Source organism: Mixophyes fleayi, chromosome 5 (genome assembly GCF_038048845.1).
Source record: "Mixophyes fleayi isolate aMixFle1 chromosome 5, aMixFle1.hap1, whole genome shotgun sequence".
Taxonomy (NCBI): domain Eukaryota; kingdom Metazoa; phylum Chordata; class Amphibia; order Anura; family Limnodynastidae; genus Mixophyes; species Mixophyes fleayi.
In genome coordinates, this window is record NC_134406.1 from 234,967,459 (window position 1) to 234,987,493 (window position 20,035).

Here is a 20,035-nt window from a genome sequence, read left to right on the forward strand (position 1 = left end):
TTTCCCACGCATAAAAATTGTATTTGCAACCCGTGCATTGTAACATTGCATGCCTAGGTGCAAACTTGCACTTTAGCTGGACTTGCTCCCAACTAGTGGTCAAAGTGGGGACGTATACGGTGAGAAGTCTTACCGCCACTTCTCCTACTGCCTTCATTGTAAGCCTATTAAATCCATTCACTTCTATCCCCATTACATTTTTAATACCGCCACTTCTAAATTTCCTTTTCGACCACTATCCCAAATATAAATAAGGCCCAAAGTCTTTTAAATCAATAGTGGCACAGGGCTCAGCAATGCTACATCACTGCACTGGGACTTTGGGTTGGACTCTGAGAAGGATGCTAACTGTATAGTTTGCTTTCTGTGTTTGCATGGTTTATGTTCAGGTTGGCAGGAACTGAATAATGTTCCTTATTTATAGATTGAAGCAAAACTATTGCGCTATATACATACACAATTAAAATATATATTTCATTTTATTTCTTACATACGCTGGTGCTGTATATCATAACAGTCACAAAATGGATTTCAAAGATAAAAACACAATCAGTGGTACAATGAAAATTTATCTTTGATAGTAAAGTTCTGGAGTGTTCATCCCCAACACATTTGTTATTAGCTTATGAAGCCACCAAACATTTTATTCAACTTAATTACAAGCACACCCCGTTTTATTTCACTGCCTTTCATGATGCTCAGGTCCATTTAGATACTCTTCACATACTTCTCTATGGCTGAGAGCGCTAGGGACCAGTTTCAAGTAATTTAAGCATTGCAAAAAAGCCTTAATTGCACATTCTTTCAGATCTTTGAACCCTTAACAGAAAGACACATATCCATTCTCACACACAGAAGTCCTTTAAATCCTGGATTACAGGTTTCTCAACCTATTTTCCCGTTTATATTTCCATTCCTCTCAAATGTTGGTGACACAGTAGTTAGCATTGTTGCATGACAGCTCTGAGGCCATGAGTTCAATACCAACCAGGACACCATCTCTGTGGAGTTTGGGTGTTCTCATGTTAGCCTGGGTTTCTACAAGGAGATCCGGTTTCCTCCCACACTTCAAAGACACACTGGTAAGACAACTAGTTTCTGCCTAAATTAGTGTGTGTATAGATTGTACGCTCCACTGGGGGAGAGCATGAATGGTCTATTCGCTGTAAAGTGCTTCGTAATGTAGGCCCTATATAAATACATTAATAAATATTTTCTATACAAGCAGTTCTTCTAAAGGCAGCTACATTAACATTGCTGCAATAAGTCAATGACAGTGGCCACAGTTTAGTGGGCTTCAACAGCTTCCAAAGATGACAAAGATATTGAAAAACATGTTTCTGGGTTTTAAGTTTTTCATTTATTTAAAAAAAAAAAAACTCACTCAAAACAAAACAGTTGACTTGTGACCACTATCAGTTTCTGTGTAGCCGTTTGCCCAAGTGGGACCTGATCTGTCCTTATGACCACCCCCTTCCAGAGAATGACCACTTTTGGTAGTGTTGGACAATTTGGCCAATCGTGAGCCCCATCTCAATCATCAAAATGCTATCAGATTGGATTTAAACATGTGGCAGTGGGGGTCATTTTTTATTTTGACAGATTAAGTTATTTAACAATCTGGAAGTGGTAGGGAAATGTGTATGGTCAATTTCAATTGGATTTTATGAAATGAATGCAATCTAATTGGATTTGCAAAGTTTTAGCTTTCACACGTGGGGCCAAATAACTTGCAATGAACTATTCCAAACCAGATTGAAAAGTTTGTGGTCACACTTCTACAGAGTGCCTGCAACATCAGACAAAAAAAAATTCAAAGGAAAAATTAGGTTTCTTTTCAGAACATGAATGTATCACTGTTAATCATAAAGTAAATTTAAGCAGTGTAAGCTCTATTTACATTTCTCCAAATGGGTGCCAACATTATTTGCTTCATATACATGAACATTCTCAGACAGTCACAATTCCTCCATGGTACTTGTAGTCATAAAATGGACAGCCAACATTTCAAGTAGAAAGCCATCAATAAAAGGTATTAACCCAGCTTCACATCACAGCAAGAGACCTATGAACATGAACACACAGATCACTGTTTCTAAGTGCAAGACCTTTTACTAACACAGTCACAGTTATGTCCATTTCCAAGCCAACCAGCTGCATAAAGTCAGTGTTGAAAGTCTGTATCTGTACTCAGCCATTGTGAATAAATGCACCAATCATCAGTAGCTGTGATCCATGCTTGATAAAGTCATGCTAACACCCAACCCATATCCATAGTATATTACAAACAAGTTTTACAAAGGAAAAATATATTTGTTATGGTTTCAGTAAAATAAGAGTGTTAATCACATATTGAGAAGCATGAAAACTTCTGTATTATGGCAGTGCAAATCTAGGAGTGAGGCTAGTAATAATGCTGATAATGTTACGGGGGAAAACAACACACACAGAGGGGGAGAATTTAATTGCCCCCAGATTAACGCAGTGTTAATCCTACTACCGGTCTCAGGGAGCTGCAAGCAAAAAGCCACGTTGAAACTACCGTAATAACAGTATTTAAGCGCACTATTACCATAATAACGGTAATAGTGAGCAGGCCGCATTACTTTTTAGAGTACCGCGGCTAATTGAATATCCCCCAGAATATCTGACTAATCATGAACTCAAGAAATTAAAAAAATAAGTTAGTATTTATATTGGATTACAAAATAAATATGTACGGCACACTCAACTCGCAGACAGAGGGGACAAAAAATAAATAAAAAAAAATGGCCGATATTGGAATAGAACAGTCAATCTCCTTAATCAGTGTCAGGGAAGGTTGTAGAGAATACCTAATGAAGTGTATAGCAACCAGAAATCACTTTTATTGTACTTTATTTTATAGTTCTGTGATTACAAGTAAAAAAAAAAATATAAAAAAATTTAATTATATATATTTACTATATAAATGCCTAGTGGCGTGTGTGAAAAAAAAACAAAAAACAAGCTGCAGTGCCACCTGCTGGGCAGAGTTATACACTGACCTATATATTTCTTGAAGGAGAAGTGACAGTTGGGAGTGGTTGGTGGTTGCCGGGGGCGACAGTGGGGAGTTTTTAACACCTTAAGTAGCTTGATGAAGGATGTGGCGATGAAGATGAAGGATGAGGTGATGGAGAAAAATTATGAGGTGGACAAAACCACGTTAAAAAAGGGCGCTTGCATCGGGAAGTAACGCTCTTCCCCTGAGGAGGACAGGACTAGGCCCAAATGCATGACAAGAACCTTTTTAACACCTTCAGTAGCTTGATTTGACTAGAATGCATGAGTATCATGCACGGGTTAACACATTATATATATATATATATATATATATATATATATCTCCATCTCTCTCTATTCATATCTAGCTTACGTTTTATTGCTTCTCTACACAATGTAATATTTTCTTCAATAAAAAAGGCAATCAATATGATCCTGAATACACTGCGCTAAAAAAAAAAATTGTGAAAAAAAATCTAAAAAACTATCAAGTTAACAAAATATTTTTCTTATGCCTCTTTCTTAGGCCAAACTGTAGCATGCTAAAAAAGGTAATACTACATAAGAAAATGATGTCAGTCCATCAGCTGGTATGAGTCATTACAACACATTTGTGAAGGATATGACAGGTAGCAGGATAGGCGGATTTCACTCGGAGACAGTGATGCTGTAAGATGTTGGGAACTATGTGACAGGCTACAGAAATATGTAACCACACTGTAAGGTAACATGTGGGGACAAGACAAAAAGGAAATACTTATTCTATAAAGCCAGCATTGTTTGGTTATGCAAAATGCCATCACAGAAGTATTAAAATATTTACTTTTCCAGTATTGGGAGAGTTCCTTTTTGTAGATTAAGTATCAACGAGCTGTATCATCAAAACACATTTAAAGTTGCAACAGGAAATGTAGAACATAATTGTTTAATAATCTTGCACACAATGGAAGATGTTTGCTCCTGTTTGTGTAAACATCTAGAATAAAAGCTCATCTATCCAGCTGTAGACAAAATACATAAAACCATTTATAACATTTCCCCTGATCCTCCCCCACACTGTATTAGACGGGATTACTGCACGATGCCTTCAGCAGTCATGCATGTTGCTACCCAAATTTGGCAGTGGTAATGTGGACTGGCCAAAGCCCCATTAAAAATCACATTGGGACCCAAGGTAACTTAATAAAAAAGACCTTTTATAGCTTCCCCAGGTCTATCACCAAGCACTAGTGCCAACACTACATTCCTGTCTGAACAACTGAAATGTTTAGCGAACCGGTCTCCTCTTTGTCATTTACTTAGAAAGACAATAGAGGAGCAGAAGAAACAAAATTACCATCCTGATTTATGGGTTCTAAAGAAAGGAGTAGGAGACTAGTAAATGTATATGGGTGAGCAATAAGCTCCACTGAAGAAAAAATATATAGGAATACTGGCTTCCCAGCTTGAATGCCTATTAAATGTTTTTTTGTTTTGTTTTGGTTTTTTTAATAGTGTAATAGAGAATCCAGAACGGAGATCAGGGTTTAGCCAAATCTCAGTTTAGGTTCAAATTCCTAGGACGCAATCAACTGAAACACATGTGAATCGCTTACTCTTCTCTCAGTCTATGGGGGGGAAATTCAAGTGGTCGCGTTACTTTTAACAGTAACGCGGCCTGGGCATTATTACTGTTATTACGGTAGCTCTGACGCCGGCTTTTTGCTCGCAGTTCACTGAGCTGCGAGCAGAAGGCCGGGTTAATATTACCATAATAACGGTAATATCTTTAGCACGGTGGTACTTCGGGGGGGGAATTGAATTCCCCTCTATATTTATTATTTGATGTTTACCTCACTTGACTGTTTTTTTTTCCTGTGCATTTTTAGAAGTATTTATAAAACAAAAAAAATATTTGTTTATCGTCTTCTGTGTATTTCAAGACCACAAAACGGGGAGATTTCCTTTATTCTGCTCATGTGTGGAACTCATTTTGAGGTGTTTTTATATGTCTACTAAATAATTAACTACTCATAACTTAGCTGGAAAGACAACTCATTGGAAAGCATGACCAGTATCAACCCTCATGTAAAGAGTAAAGGTAATTTCAGGTTGAAATGAACAAGCAGAGTACACAGGGAAGACAGTCTAGTCTGTGTGATGTAATAACATAACTTGAGGGGTATTCCCAGCAGGAAGAGAGATACCAGAGTGCGCCAACAGGTCTTACCATATTGTAGTTTCCCTTATTTCAAGTCTTTGCAAGTTACCAAGATTACATGAAATAAATTAAAAACATCCTGTCTGTAGTTTTCAAGGAATCAGTATCACAGTTGTACTTTTCAGGTCAATTAGAGCAGATAAGCCAACTGATGAGCATTTTAGGGCTGTATTTTCAAATATTCAGTTACCAATTGCCAATGTATGCAATAAATCTTCATTAGGTAAAATGTGCAGTTCACTTAAAGAAAAGGTTCAATGCTGTGCAAGGAAACTATAAAATATTAAAGCTGTGATATACTGAATCAAATGAATTTACTTTGTTAGCAAGACAGGTCAATTCATTCAGGAAACGTTTTTTGCAGTAGAGCAGTGGATGATGTCATTTATCGTATCAGATCCCAGTCACTAAAGGAGAAGTTGCAGAACTGGTGTAATCAAGTATATAATAACTACTTATCACAATCAAAAGGTTGAACTTCTAAAACGTAAAATTATACAAATGGTAAAATTATAACATGGAAAGAGGCAGAGACTGTGCAGATCAGTGGTGAGCAACAGTCTGCCTGATAAACCTTCGCCTGTGACCCCCAGCTCCCAATCGCACTTATTCTGCATTGTGAGCGGCATGTGGGGGCATTTTCGGACAAGTGGGGGTTTAAGGGCAAGTGGGGCTATTTAGGAGAAAGTGGCGTGAGCTGGAATTTTGGGATGTGATGGTGCCGACATTGTTTAGAAATTAAGGGCAATGTGCCGCGGCCCTTGAAGTATATTGGGCTGTTCATCATTGGTGCAAACAATACTAAAGTGAACAATTAAGAGAACATATATATATGATTAGAGTATTAAAATTTCATTTTAGAAAGTTAATATGTATGAGAGAAGGTTGTAGATAATAAAGCTGGCTGCGTTAGCGGACTATCGAAAGGGCAATGTGTAACCCATCTGTGCGCATTTCACTATACAGTACCTTCACATTAAAACAGCAATCCCACTAAAAATCAGGTGTTTGTTTTTTTAATGGAATTGCTTTTTGCTGCCTGTGACAGGCTATAGGAAGAATGTTCGGATTTATCAATTTTTTTTCTGCAGGCTACTCTCAATAATAAAGGATTTTGGACTATCATGGCAACCACAGTTTCTGCTCACTACACCATAAGAGGCTCTGTAACACCCCCCCCCCCCCTCACATGACATTATGAAAACGATATAATGATTTGTAGAAGATTTACAAATGACATCAGACCATGCTTACAAAAAGGTACTTAACTTGCCATTTAAAGAAGACTAAATAAACCATATTCTACATGGAATTGCTGCTTTAAAGGTCTTGGATCTCTGCCTTACAGAAAGTCCTTAAGGCTGCCTCACCATATGAAGGCGACTGGTGCACTTCTATAGAAATCATTTTCAATTGTTATGACTTTTGGGTTCACACGCGGCTGTGCATTTACAGTATAACTATAGTACCGCAACATTGCACATTTCCCTTCGCAACCCCTTAATGTTTATAGAAGCAGAACAGTGAAAATGTTGAGAACATATAAGGTTATGTAACAATAGGAGTTCTAACAAACTTTTAAAGCCTAAAGGGTTTCTGCATTTGGAGACAACAAGTTCATCCCTGGGCATAAGGAGCCTGCCACTAAATGGGGAGCAAAAAAACCCACAATTTACAATGTCCCAAAAATTTAAGCCCCAAACGCTGAAGAAAAATAGTAATACTTGTTTGGTATCCTAAAACATATTTGCAGACCTTGTGATATTGCAGTAACTACATGTAAACAAGAGTGACATCATTACTGTTCTCCCCTTGCTATATAATACAAATGAAATAAAAGCAGCTAATATGCTTGCAAAGTCCTAACTGAACCCAAAAAGTTTACATGTACAAATACACACGCAGTTATAATGTTAACCAGTTGATAACAAAATAGAGAGATTTGCTTGGTCACAAAGGTCTAAAAAGCCATCATTAAGGGTGGGCGTCACACAAGTACTTTTTTAAAGATCAGTCTATACCTCCAATCTGAAAATATTCATTGCTATGAATAAAACAGGGAAGGAAGTCACTTTAATTGTTCAAGCAGTTTTTAGAACGCTGCCAGCAGAATTTCCAAGTATCCAGAGCTCTCAATAAAAATGCTCTCTATTAAAATATGTTCTATTTTAACAGACCCCGTCACCCAGAGTGCGTTAAGCCATTATTACAAGCTGTGATAACTAAACGTTTCCAGCTAAAATAAAAATTAAGCACAAATGCTTCTGAGGCTGGAAAAGCACTTGTGTTCAAAGTGCTGTATGACACCACCCTAGAAAGGCATTAAAATGCTTGTCAGATATATAGGCGATATTAGCAGCACATTTGTTGCTGGACAGATGCATTCCATGGTTTCATTATACAACAGATGCTAGTAAATTCTAAAATGTGAAATTTACGAATGACACTTCAAGACTCTTCACAAGTTTGGATTTTTACCAAATGTGGAAAGAGCCATTTCCATAGTAACCCTTCCACATGATGACAAGGATACCGATGCAACAATCAGCCCACACGCATCAATCTTATCCAAGATTGCAAATGTGTTCAATGAATAACAGCTTCTAAGCATTACTGAAAAAACAAGAATATAACCTCACTTACAAGGCTTTACCATGGGAATTTTACATTTTACCTTAAATTTACTCAATTGCTTAATACTATCACCAACACCATTAACTCAGAATACAGTAAAACGTAGATTTCATTAATATTATGTATCTGTCCAAAAGCACCTCAGATCTCCTAAATGAGTAAATAATCACATATCCCATCACCATATAGTTGGGGGGGATTAATTCTATAAAATTTGAGGTTGTTGTACATCATGTAATGTTAAGTGTCTGGTGAAGAAAATAATGGAAACATAGGACATATGTAACAGGATTGGTGGGAGGACAAGATGTAGGCCACAAAACTTTGCAGGATTTGTGTATTGAGTCCATTTGAAAGAAACATTTCAAGCAATGCATTTAGAACACAGATCATCAAGATGGCTACCTTTGGTACAAAATGGTTTCCCACCTAACTATTTTACCTCGTCAATATCAGAATACTTCAGCTGCAAATATAAAAGCAAGTTGTGTCCAGCGCTTCTGCATATTTGATAGGAGGAACTTTAAGTTATTTTCTGGAGAACATTTTTCAATTAAAAAAATAAATAAAATATATACCTATATATTATGATTGCATGCTCGACATGATTGAATAAGAAGGTCTTAACCGTATTGTCTGATTATATAATTATTACTAATAAATAGCAGGGTCATATTTTGATCAATTATATTTATTTTCCATGCCGCAGTGCTATTTTCTGTATAGTTTATCTTTTGTTATCTTAAGGGTTAGCAATATACCCTTTATAAACCTCTACAGCGGCTGTTATTAATATAAAGTAATATCATAATTAGAGCGCAGGATATTTTAAGTGGTATTTCCAGTGCCAAGTTTTTCGCAACCAAAAGGGCCAAGGCATTCAAGTAAAGGAATGTGATCATCCAAAATAAAAGTGGTTTGGGTGGATCATGACTTATTTTGTCCCTAGTTTCCAGTTGGGAATAATGGCAGGTAGAAGTACCTAAACACAATGACAAGAAAACAAATCTGCCTGAATGACTGATTTCCTTGAAGCTTTCTCTATAAGCTCCTGTGAGAATTCTGTCCTAGAAAGCATAGTACATCCAATATGTGCCAAGAACTGCATACAAACTCTGATGTTGCTGTAGATATCATTTGGAGAAGATTTTTTTCAAAGAACCAAAAGCTTATTGTTGTTTCAGTTCAGTGGGAGCAATTGTTTGAGTAAGTGAAGAATAAATAAATACATTTGTTTGTTCAAGGACTATTCATTTTTGATGTTTAAATGGACTTTTAAAGCAACTAAATGGGGGAGATACAATCAGCCACGAAGTGTCTCACGGGCATTCCAGAGACGCTTCATGGCGGATATTTTTACAGAAATATCGGCTCCTTTTTCCTAGCGCTCTATAGAGATGCGTTGAAAAATTAGCAGATATTTTTACCATGGTAATGGTAAAAAATGTGCAGCTAATTGAATCTGCCCCAATATGTTTTACTCTACCTGGGACTGACTACTGATTTGTTTCCACTTCCACCTGTTAAAATTTGTATTTCTTACAGCAGTGACTCAAAGCCAAGTCTGCCAGAACATGCAGATAGGTGACCAAATTGTAAGAGATCTGGATGTTCAGTGCTTGAACCATACAGCCAGACCCATGGGAGTCTCTTACAAGATGACTGCATACACAGGCTGCTGGCGGTTACCTTCCGACCTCATTAACCAACATGTGGGATAATGATCCAATCTATTTCAATCCATAGAGCGGGGCGGACGTTTTGGGACCACACACTGCGATATTGAGCTAATTGCCTGATACCACTGCAGGTATGCGACCATGTGGCTTGATAAAGCTGACAACTGTTCAAGACGACACCATCATCCAATTAAAGAACAAAATGTGCTGATATTTTTTGTCAAATCGATTAAGACCCTATTTATTGATCAGGAGGCCCACCTGTTGTCTATTTGAAACTATATAAATCCCCTGCAACATTTTCTTGACTTAGTAATGTGACTATCAGTCTTGTGGAGGAGTTACAAGTGTGTGACCTAGCCCAAGCTGCCAATCTTAATGCCACATGAAGCTATGGCAGAATTCTTCTCTGTGAAAATATCCACCTTCTCCTGTGCATAGCACATAGTGCACATAGTCTGATTTGCTAATCAATTCTGCAGAACTCATTGCACTCTAATCACAAATATAAAGAGCTCAGAAAGTACTGAACCTTTCTAAATATGTGCAGCAAATAAAATGAATTTCACAGACAAAGCTCACAACATTCCAGATGGACTAGATTAAGCAATTTGCACCGGTACTGCGTCAGGAGTGAAACAATTCATTTGCAGGCCCCATTACAAAGTTTGGGTAAAAGTCTGTTAATGCCATTCTCTCAATATAGCAGAGCGGGGGCTCTATTCTAAACATGTGTGGTCCAGTGCATGCGCCATTCAGAAAAGGACTCTGAAAGAGCAGAAAAAACAAACAAGTGGCAGCGCTGGTGTATCTATAAAATAGCATATTATTCAAATATATAATATGAATAATCAGTATTCACGCTCTACGAGCTCATTGGATAGCACTGCTATTGTCAGCTATACAACTTCTAAGATCCTAATAATACACAAAGGAATATCCAGTAGTAAGTCCCAAGGTACAGAAAAATACATGCAATATCACATTTGAGATATGGTAGTAATGGATCACACAATATTAATATGTATGGAGCTCTAGCACTATTCAGTGCATGATATAAGTCTCCTTTTCCACAGGTAAATGATTGATATAGTTGATTCCTGGTATCCTTTAACAGGTCATCCATCTGATCTGTCTTAGAAATAGCTGTATAATCTTTGCGCAAAAGGGTTTAAAGTTCCCAAACTTCTTTTGAATCTCTGTAAAGACGTATATACACGAGGACAAAAGGGGTGGGGGGGGTGCATCCAGGCTCGTCTGTGACTCCCTCCTAAAGAGCAGAGCAGGGGAGCCTCAGAGGAGGGCTCCCTGGCATAGCTTTCACGGACCCAGCACAGTGCCCACATGTAGCAGTCTCACTGTAGGATTTTGGAAACTGTACGGAGAGTAGATAGAAAACCAAGTGAAGGCAATTTCCTTTTGTCTCTAATTTCTGGTCTGGGTATCCAACTGTAAGCAATGCCAGGTAGGCTAACATACACATACATGTAGCAAACAGACACTTACAAAACAAAATAAATAAAAATAAACCAAACATTTAACATTGTTTAATTTTCATTGAAACTGTTAGTTGGTCAGAGTGATTTATATATCAAACCTCCAAAAAAGTGTCCCAGCTTTTATCCACTTATGGTCCCAATCATCTCTACTCTCACGCTAAGGACACTGCATACATGTACAGCACCTACATACACATTTAGGCAGACCAGTAGGAAGCAAAAAAAAAAGAAAAGGAAATGTAGCTTATTGCTCTTGTGCCCTATAACTGTGTCAGACCCTGAGTAAAATACACATTTGGCATCTAAATGTGCAGTATGCTTTGCTAAGTCACAGCAAGAACTGCTTCTATAGGAGCGTAAAATGTTTCCATGTACAAAAACATGAACACTTGTGTCACGGTCACATTAGCCAAAAAAATCAAGATGGGATAGACAGAACCAGCATAATTTGGTCATCAGTGTTTGAGATCACAAGTTGTTTGTCTGAATGTTGAAATATTGTGCAAGGTAATCTCTTATTACAAGGATGGGATAAGGAACCACCCTATGTTAAAGTTAGAAGTCACAGAATTCAGTAACTATACAGAAGTATACTATACCCACAATACAAGTTCTTTACACAGAGCACAGATCTCCAAGGTTACTTCTAATATATTTACAGCTCAAACAAATAAGGGCACGTTTTATTCTTTATAATACGTGAATAACAAATTTTGGCAAAAAAATTAAAAGTTTATTTTAATGCCATTTTATTAAATGATGTTTGAGGTGGGCATTCTGTTTTTGTACATGTTGCTGCATGGATAAAGGGCTTTGGGTGTATTGTGGTGTTCAGTTTACTCTCTATGTTCAGTAACTTAGGGGAAAAAAGTGTATGGACACCTGTGAAATATATTCTTGGTGACTCTGGATTGGATGAGGTACGTCCTAATCCCATACTTGCAAACTCTCCTGGAATGTCCGGGAGACTCCCGCGTTTTGCGAGAGTCTCCCGGACTCCCGGGCGAGTTTGGCAATCTCCCGAATTCTGCCCACTTCACTAGGAAGTGCCCTACTTCCTAGTGAAGTGGGCAGAATTAGAGTTTTGCCCCGCCCCCCGCTGTCAATTGACGCGGTTGGGTCATGCCGTCACAGGGGGCGGGGCCAAAATGACGCGATTTTGGCTGCCCGTCCCCCTCACGCCCACCTCCACTGGCTGGCTCCCGGAAGAGAGCTGAAGAAAGTCGGTAAGTATGCCTAATCCGGACACCGCAAGAAAATATATCATCTTTAACCCCTTCGACGCTGAGACTTTTTTTCACCCCTGTGCTAACCCTATTTTGGCACTTTTTGGATGGTCACGTTCCAAAATCAATATCAGTATATTGTTTATGCAGTACCCATACAAATTAGTTTGTTTCTTTTCAGAAGACTTTGAGTTTTCAGAAAATACCATTAGTTTGCTTATACCTCCTGACATGGCAAAGGAAACCTACTCATAATGGAGCAAAAAAATAAATAAAGTTTGTTATGTTTTTTTAAAAATTGAAATTGCAAGAAAGTGAACTGAAAGCCAATGTGATTATTTTTTTTATAAACACCACCAAATACTTTATGGTTCTTGCTTTGGCATCAATCCACCTTTACACAATAGCAAACAGCATTTTACATGTAGGCTTTCATAATAAAATCTGCACTTGAAAATGATAATGCTACATGTGTAAGAATAATATGGATTGCCCATTTTTAAAAATAGACAACCTACCGCATCAAATCAGGGTGCCTCTAAGCTCACTTGGAGGATGGGGGAGATCTGGGCATTATAACTCCCCTATCTCTGGACTTCCTAGCCCTTTCTGTAGTGAGTGTTATTGTCTGGGGATCACGAAGACAATAAGTACTTAGGGGACATATCATTTGATAAAGGGTACTATCCTCTTTCAAATAAGGGGTCTCCATAGTTTCTTTGAGATAAGAAGGGAGAAATTGTCCCCAATCCCTGGATTTCTAAATGATTTAAGTAGTGTAGGGGGTTATAGCATGGGTATCACATTGATCACAAGACAATACCTTATAAGGGGACACATCATTTGAAAGAGAGAGACATCCTTGTTTGAAATTGGGGAACCTGAGTGTGTAGGTGCCAGGATGGGGGGGAGATTGGGCTTCAGTCGTTAGTACTTTTGAGGTATATGCACAGGAGGAGTCCCACTCGCCCTTAGCACTGAATGGATTAAAGTCTAGTGAAGTCAGAAGGTCACATATTATACAAGAATTCGCTCTAATCGTGTATTTTAATTAAATAATGCACATTTTATCCATAACACACTTGAAAATATTATTTTTAACACACTCAGAACTGAACTTCCAAGCATGTAGAAACCTTCAATATATTATATCCATTACTGGTTGCAGGGGACAGAGGCAGCCCGTAGCTGTAGGCAACATGTTTATGTGAGGACTATAGCTGGGTTTCAGAATGAAATAGAGGTGCTGCTGTTTACATCTTGACACATAATATTTACCAAGTACACAACATGCAACTTCTCCATACTCAGCTGTACCGCTCAATGCTTTCCAATTCCAAAAGACATGCAATTCTAGCAAAAAAGAGAGTTTGCTTACAGAAGATGATCCTCATAATTACTACTGTGCAGTGGACTATGGAACACTTTCAAATGTGTAGTGTTAAAAGTGTGTATGGTCAGCTTATTTAGGGCAGGCAGACACACATACAGATATTTTTGCAGAGTTAACAAACCACAAATAATAATCACAGCAATGCATTCAAGTAGGATTTCCATGGCCACTCTGACCAACTAACTATGTGTGTTTTAAAAAATATATATTTTTTATTTTTTAAACATATCTTCCCAACTTTATCCACTGTATGGCAAACATATACAAATGTTAATTTGTGAGTCAGTTAAAAGAATGCTACAGTTCATTGATAAAGTCTGATGAATATAAACCCTACTACACAACCTTCTTGCTGCTCACTGTATATTGCCATATTTCTGCGAAAGGCCATCACACATTCCAAGTCACGCTGTGTAAATACACGCCTACAGTCTTCGGCCATCTCTATAGGAAATGCACAATCCATACACATGGATATTAGTTTCATACACAGACCAGGACTGAACATTGCTTGCAATATTTCTGGTCTGCAAAGAGCTTTAAACAAACACCAGATGCAACTCAATCCTGGATATTTGTATTGTGTATAGACCCTTACTCAAAATTAATTAATTAACAAGTTAACATCATTGATGCTACAAACGGAAATCCTATTACCATCGTTTTGGGCTCAACATCATATTGCGGTTTTTAATTAACTTCTTATACATTTGTTAACACATGATAAAGTCCTTAAAAATTATAACTGTTTGTAGAGGTGTAGTTCACAGCAATGGGTAGAGTTATAGATATTAAATTAGAGCTTCCATGTGTCCCGATTTACTCCGGGTATGCCTCTTTTTTGCACTAATATTCTTAAACTCACAGTGCTTATATTCCTATAATTCAGGCTCCTGATACACCAAAATGAACAGGTTTAACGGTGATAAGTTTATATGAATACTGTATTTTGGCATCGAATAGGAAATATGAGGTGGATTTTCTTGTTTTGAAGTACTTTTATTGCGCTAAACTCCATTTATCCAGGTAAGGGATATTTAGCTAAAAAATAATGAGCATGCCAGGCAATAAAGGATACAGACACACAGGCAAGTGTACAACTGTACAGACAAGGGGCTTGAGCCCCTGCCAAAATAGTCATCCATTGCACTGCAATTTTACCAAATGCTGGAAGGACTTAACGCAATTTCTCCTGATCATTAATTTGAATTGTGTCCAGGCTGCACTGAGTGGGACAATACACCACAGGTGGACAGTAAACTGCGATTACCCTTAAAAGCACAAAAAGGGATATTTAGCTTTCATACATTTTAATACAATTGTAAGCATAGAAGTAAACAGAACCTACCCATTTTGAGACAATCATGGTAACTTCCATTTACCAAGAGGAGTATGCATAACAAATGTCAGCACATATTACAATTTAACCTTGTTCACATGTATGAATAGATACCACTCACACAGGTTTTAAAAGAACCGGTTTCATTTTAAATGGCTATTAGATTGACACCTAAACCACAAGATAGAACTCTGCTTTTAATTTAGACCAGTGAGCTCAAAGTATTTAAATGACTGGGAATATATGCAATAACTACATCACTGTGGGCCAAATACTGTTGAAAAAAAAAATGGTGATATACAATGGATCCTATAAAGGTTGTCATCAAATGCGTTTCTAGATCTCCAGGTTTTGCTCTGTCCACCAAATAGAGATCATTAATTTCTATATTACGAGTCCTGACTTTACAATGGGACGTTACAGAAAACAAACAGACCATGGACCACTTACAATAATTTTAAACCCACTCCCCCATCAATTATTGTACAATGTCTGTGTGCAAAGGTTGTGAACTTTAAAGCCAAGCGCAGCTGAGATGGGACTGAAAAGGTTTGTTGTCTTAAGCCATAAAGGTTTATAAAAGAGGCAACTGTGTATACTTGTTTATACACTTCATTAAAGAATAAGAATTGAAAAAAAAAAACACCAGATGAAAATATATTGCTTTATATATTTTAAAATAAATTATATGATACTCAAGGATGTGTATTTCAACAACCAGCTGCATAAGGCAGCATTTCCAATAACTCAATCAATTCCCATTAATCTGCTCCTTTCCTCTTAGCGGAGCCCTGGGAACTAAATGCTGAAACAGATTTTCCTGGGTTTTCTCCGTTTCTGTATTAAAGATTCACGTTCGCCATTCTAAAGTGGATGCTGAGATCTGTGTAAGTTAAGGATCAATGATCATATCAGACTTGGGGCTAGATTTACTAAGCTGCGGGTTTGAAAAAGTGGGGATGTTGCCTATAGCAACCAATCAGATTCTAGCTATCATTTTTTAGAAGGTACTAAACAAATGAAAGCTAAAATCTGATTGGTTGCTATAGGCAACATCCCCACTTTTTCAAACCCGCAGCTTAGTAAATCTAGCCCTTGGTGGTCACAACCTCATAGGGTGTACTACAGAAATGGAGGAGCCCAGGGAAAAAAATGTTTAAATGTGCAGCTCTCAATACTCAGGGGGAAGGAGCAAGCCTGTGAAAATGAAAAGACTTTGCTGGAATACTACATGGAGATTTTGTTGTCCACTTACACGCGGAATATGAATGCTCTCAAAGAGAGTGCACATTGGCATATCTAAAAACATCCACCTGAACAAGCACTTACATGCACTTTCACAATGATCTTATAATGTACAGACACACCAACTGCATTTGATAAGCTCTCATGTAAAGACTCAGCAGATAAAAAAAAAACTGCAGACAATGAAATTAGTTACAAGTGCATACAGCACAATGTTTTAATATTTTCCCAGTGATCACCTACAACTTATTTATATGCATTTCCATAAATATTGTACAAAATATAGTCAAGATTTTCTATTTACGGTTAGAAAATGCTGCATAAAATTTAAGCTCAAGTACTCAGCTGTGCCAAGTCTACAGAAACATGATCACTTGCCACCTGCTACCCAAAAAAAAGCCCAGAAAGAATTCAGGTTTATTATGGAAATTAACTACTTTACTGCCAGCTTCTCTGAGTGAACAAATACACAAACCTACAGCCGTAAACGCAGAGCAATGGAGCAATTCTTCAGCCATCGTTCAAAAGTAATGACTGAGCGTTATTTGGTAGGGATAGAAGTTTTGATAAGGTAAATAGTATTTGTATGCAATTCATAGTTAGGGTATCAGATTTTCAAAAGCACCAACAACTTCAGCGCCACTGTAGAGAGTCACGCAGGTCATTATAACAAATACATAATTATATCACTGGCACCATACAGAAAATCTCAAAAAAGAGATTACTTTACACAAGGGCAGTTTTCTTGGTATAGGTGATATCATAATATCATCTTTTATTTATAAGGCTCCACACATGGTCCAGAAAGTGCTATATTGTCTTGTAAATTTTCAGATTAAATAGATATAACTAATGTATTGAATAAAACAAATTCAAATAACTTAACCCTCAGTTTATACAGTGCACTGTTTGTCTCGGATTACTGTATCAGTAAGAGGCGAACAGAGAGCATGCTGGCACTTGTCATTTTAAAATAGTTGGAGGGTTATAGGTTGTCTATCTGAGAGTGTACACACAAGTGGGAAGAAATAACACTGTGACAGGTGTCAGCTGTACTTGAGTTGGAAGCCTGATCTGCTGCCATTTGCTATCCAGCTTGGTGCAGCGATCTGGGTATAATGTGATACTTTCATTCCTGTGCTGGGCACAACTCTGCTGGGAGCAGCCCTATAGCATTCAAAGTGATTATTAAGTCTACACTGTGGGCACAGTTGTTTCATATCACCCACTATAGCCCAATTTACCCCCCTAAAGAATAAACTCTGGATCAAGTGTCAGTGCCAACAACAGATTGACTTGTTACCAGCACAGGGTGACTGGCAGAGGCTGGCACACCTTATACACTGAGGGAGATGTCTTACCTCCGTCTCCATAGGTCTCGATGCCGTACCCATCCTGCAGCCCGTTACTCCACGTCCCCTCGTACCTGGCCGGGGTGCAGAGGCTCTGGCGGACCCCGTAGCGCCCCTTGAAGCCATGAGACCATTCCCCCCGGTACATCCACCTGCCCTTGGTCTCCACGCCCAGCCCGTGCCTCTTGCCCTGCGCCCAGTAGCCCAGGTAGGTATTGCCGCTGGGCCAGGTATACACCCCCACTACCTCGAAGCCGTGTGACCAGGAGCCCGAGTACTCCCCCTGCCCCTTGGGGCCCGTACAGATACCGTGCCCGTGAGCCTTGCCATCCTCCCAGCCGCCGCAGTAAGTGCCGCCGTCGTCGAAGTCAAAGCGTCCGCCCGTCATTCAGGGGAGCTGAGGGGAGAGGGGGCTGCTGGGTCAGGGCTCCCGGTACAGGTGACTGTGTCCGAGCGGGGCAGCAGCTCCTATGTACCCACGGCATGCACACTCTTCCCTTCACCCGTGTCCAGGCGCGGCATGTACACCCCCTACATCCCACTCACAGCTCCGACCACCCGGCCAATCCCAGCCCGGCCCCGCCAGCATCATCTCCCGCTTACCACGCCTCCCACCTCCCGCAGTTATTATTAGAGGTTTCCAAGTGTCTGAAACTGGGCTAAAATTACTGCAAGTGAAGTAAACACCGCTGGTGGGACAGGGCTGGTACACGGGGGACGGGGCTGGTACACGGGGGACGGGGCTGGTACACGGGGGGCAGCGCTGGTACACGGCGGGGGACAGGGCTGGTACACGGCGGGGGGCAGGGCTGGTACACACCGGGGGACAGGGCTGGTACACGGGGGGCAGCGCTGGTACACATCGGGGGACAGGACTGGTACACGGGGGGCAGCGCTGGTACACGGCGGGGGACAGGGCTGGTACACACCGGGGGACAGGGCTGGTACACGGGGGGCAGCGGTGGTACACACCAGGGGACAGGGCTGGTACACGGGGGGCAGCGCTGGTACACATCGGGGGACAGGACTGGTACACGGGGGAACAGCGCTAGTACACACCGGGGGACAGGGCTGTTACACGCCGGGGGACAGGGCTGGTACACACCGGGGGACAGGGCTGGTACACGGGGGACGGGGCTGGTACACGGGGGACAGCGCTGGTACACGGCGGGTAGGGCTGGTACACACCGGGGGACGGGGCAGCACCACCTAAAATAATTACACCACAAACTTATTTCCCTCCATGCTGTCTGACAGGATCTCTCTTGTTACCGATGCTGCAATCACTAGTAACATTGACAAGCAGCACCGCCACAAGGGGAAGCGCTGCTATCAGTGCTCTCCATATACTGAGATGTCTGCTGAGATTTACTGTCCTACTTTGTGTGTACCCTGCTGTCAGGGCTGTCTTTCTCGCTGGGCAGTTGCCCTGGGGCCCCATGAGCATAGGGCCCCCATAGGCAGTGCCCAATAGGTAAAAAGAAAATATTCACCCATGTATCACGGCACAGCTGTACAGCATGTTTTTTTAATGTTTAAACACTGATCTTTATTGCAGGTTCCTATAAATATAAACTTAATTTTATTGATAATTTACATTTATATTCCTGTGAGTGGTTGTGTAGGTAAGGGCACTGCTTTGCCTGGGGGCCCATAATGTTGTTAAGATGGCCCTGCCTGCTGTTGGGGTTAATGCTAAGTGGCATTTTATTAACAGATAAAACAGAACTGACCTGGGGGTAAATGTATTAAGCTCCGGGTTCTTCAACACCCGCGAGTTCGGCGTCTTCGGCGTTTAAATTTAAAGCGCCGCTGCCTTCTAAAGGGAAACTTCCCTTTACAAGTCAGCGCCGCTTTAAATTTAAACGCCGAACTCGCGGGTGTTGAAGAACCCGGAGCTTAATACATTTAACCCCTGGAGTCTATTATATCAGTAACAACTCTTGTGGTAATTGGAATGTAATGTTCTACATAAGTTTAAAACCTGGGCTGGTTTTTCAAATACGAGAAGTACAATCTTACATGCTGAGCTTTCAACATTTAATATATATATATAGCTGCAAATGTTTTCTTTAAATAAACAATCAACATAATGATTCATTTATATAGCACCACCAATTCCATAGCGCTGTACAGAGAACTCACATCAGTCCCTGCCCCATTGGAGCTTACAGTATAAGTTCCCTAAAACACAGACCAGGGTTAATTTTGTCAGCTGCCAATTAACCTACTAGTATGTTTTTGGAGTGTGGGAGAACCACAAACACAGTTTCTGGTCAGGAATCAAACTCATGACCACAGAAGGCAGAAGTGCTAACCACTGAGCCACCATTCTGATAACAATCAGGGCTAGTTGCTAAAGCAGTGATGGGCAACATCATGTTTTTTTAGGGCCAGTGGTTGGAGAGAATGGGGGGATGGGAGGTGGACAGAACAGGGGGAGA

General features: G+C 39.7%; 1 protein-coding gene across 1 annotated transcript in view; it reads right to left on the reverse strand.

Annotated features, from left to right (window-relative positions):
• JPH1 (junctophilin 1) overlaps window positions 1-18,150 on the reverse strand; it is a 96,130-nt gene extending 77,980 nt beyond the window's left edge. The window contains exon 1 of the mRNA XM_075213672.1: window positions 17,601-18,150. Coding sequence (XP_075069773.1) covers window positions 17,601-17,979 — 379 coding nt within the window. The 5' untranslated portion in view covers window positions 17,980-18,150. The remainder of the gene's footprint in view (window positions 1-17,600) is intronic.
• Between the last annotated feature and the right edge of the window lie 1,885 nt (window positions 18,151-20,035).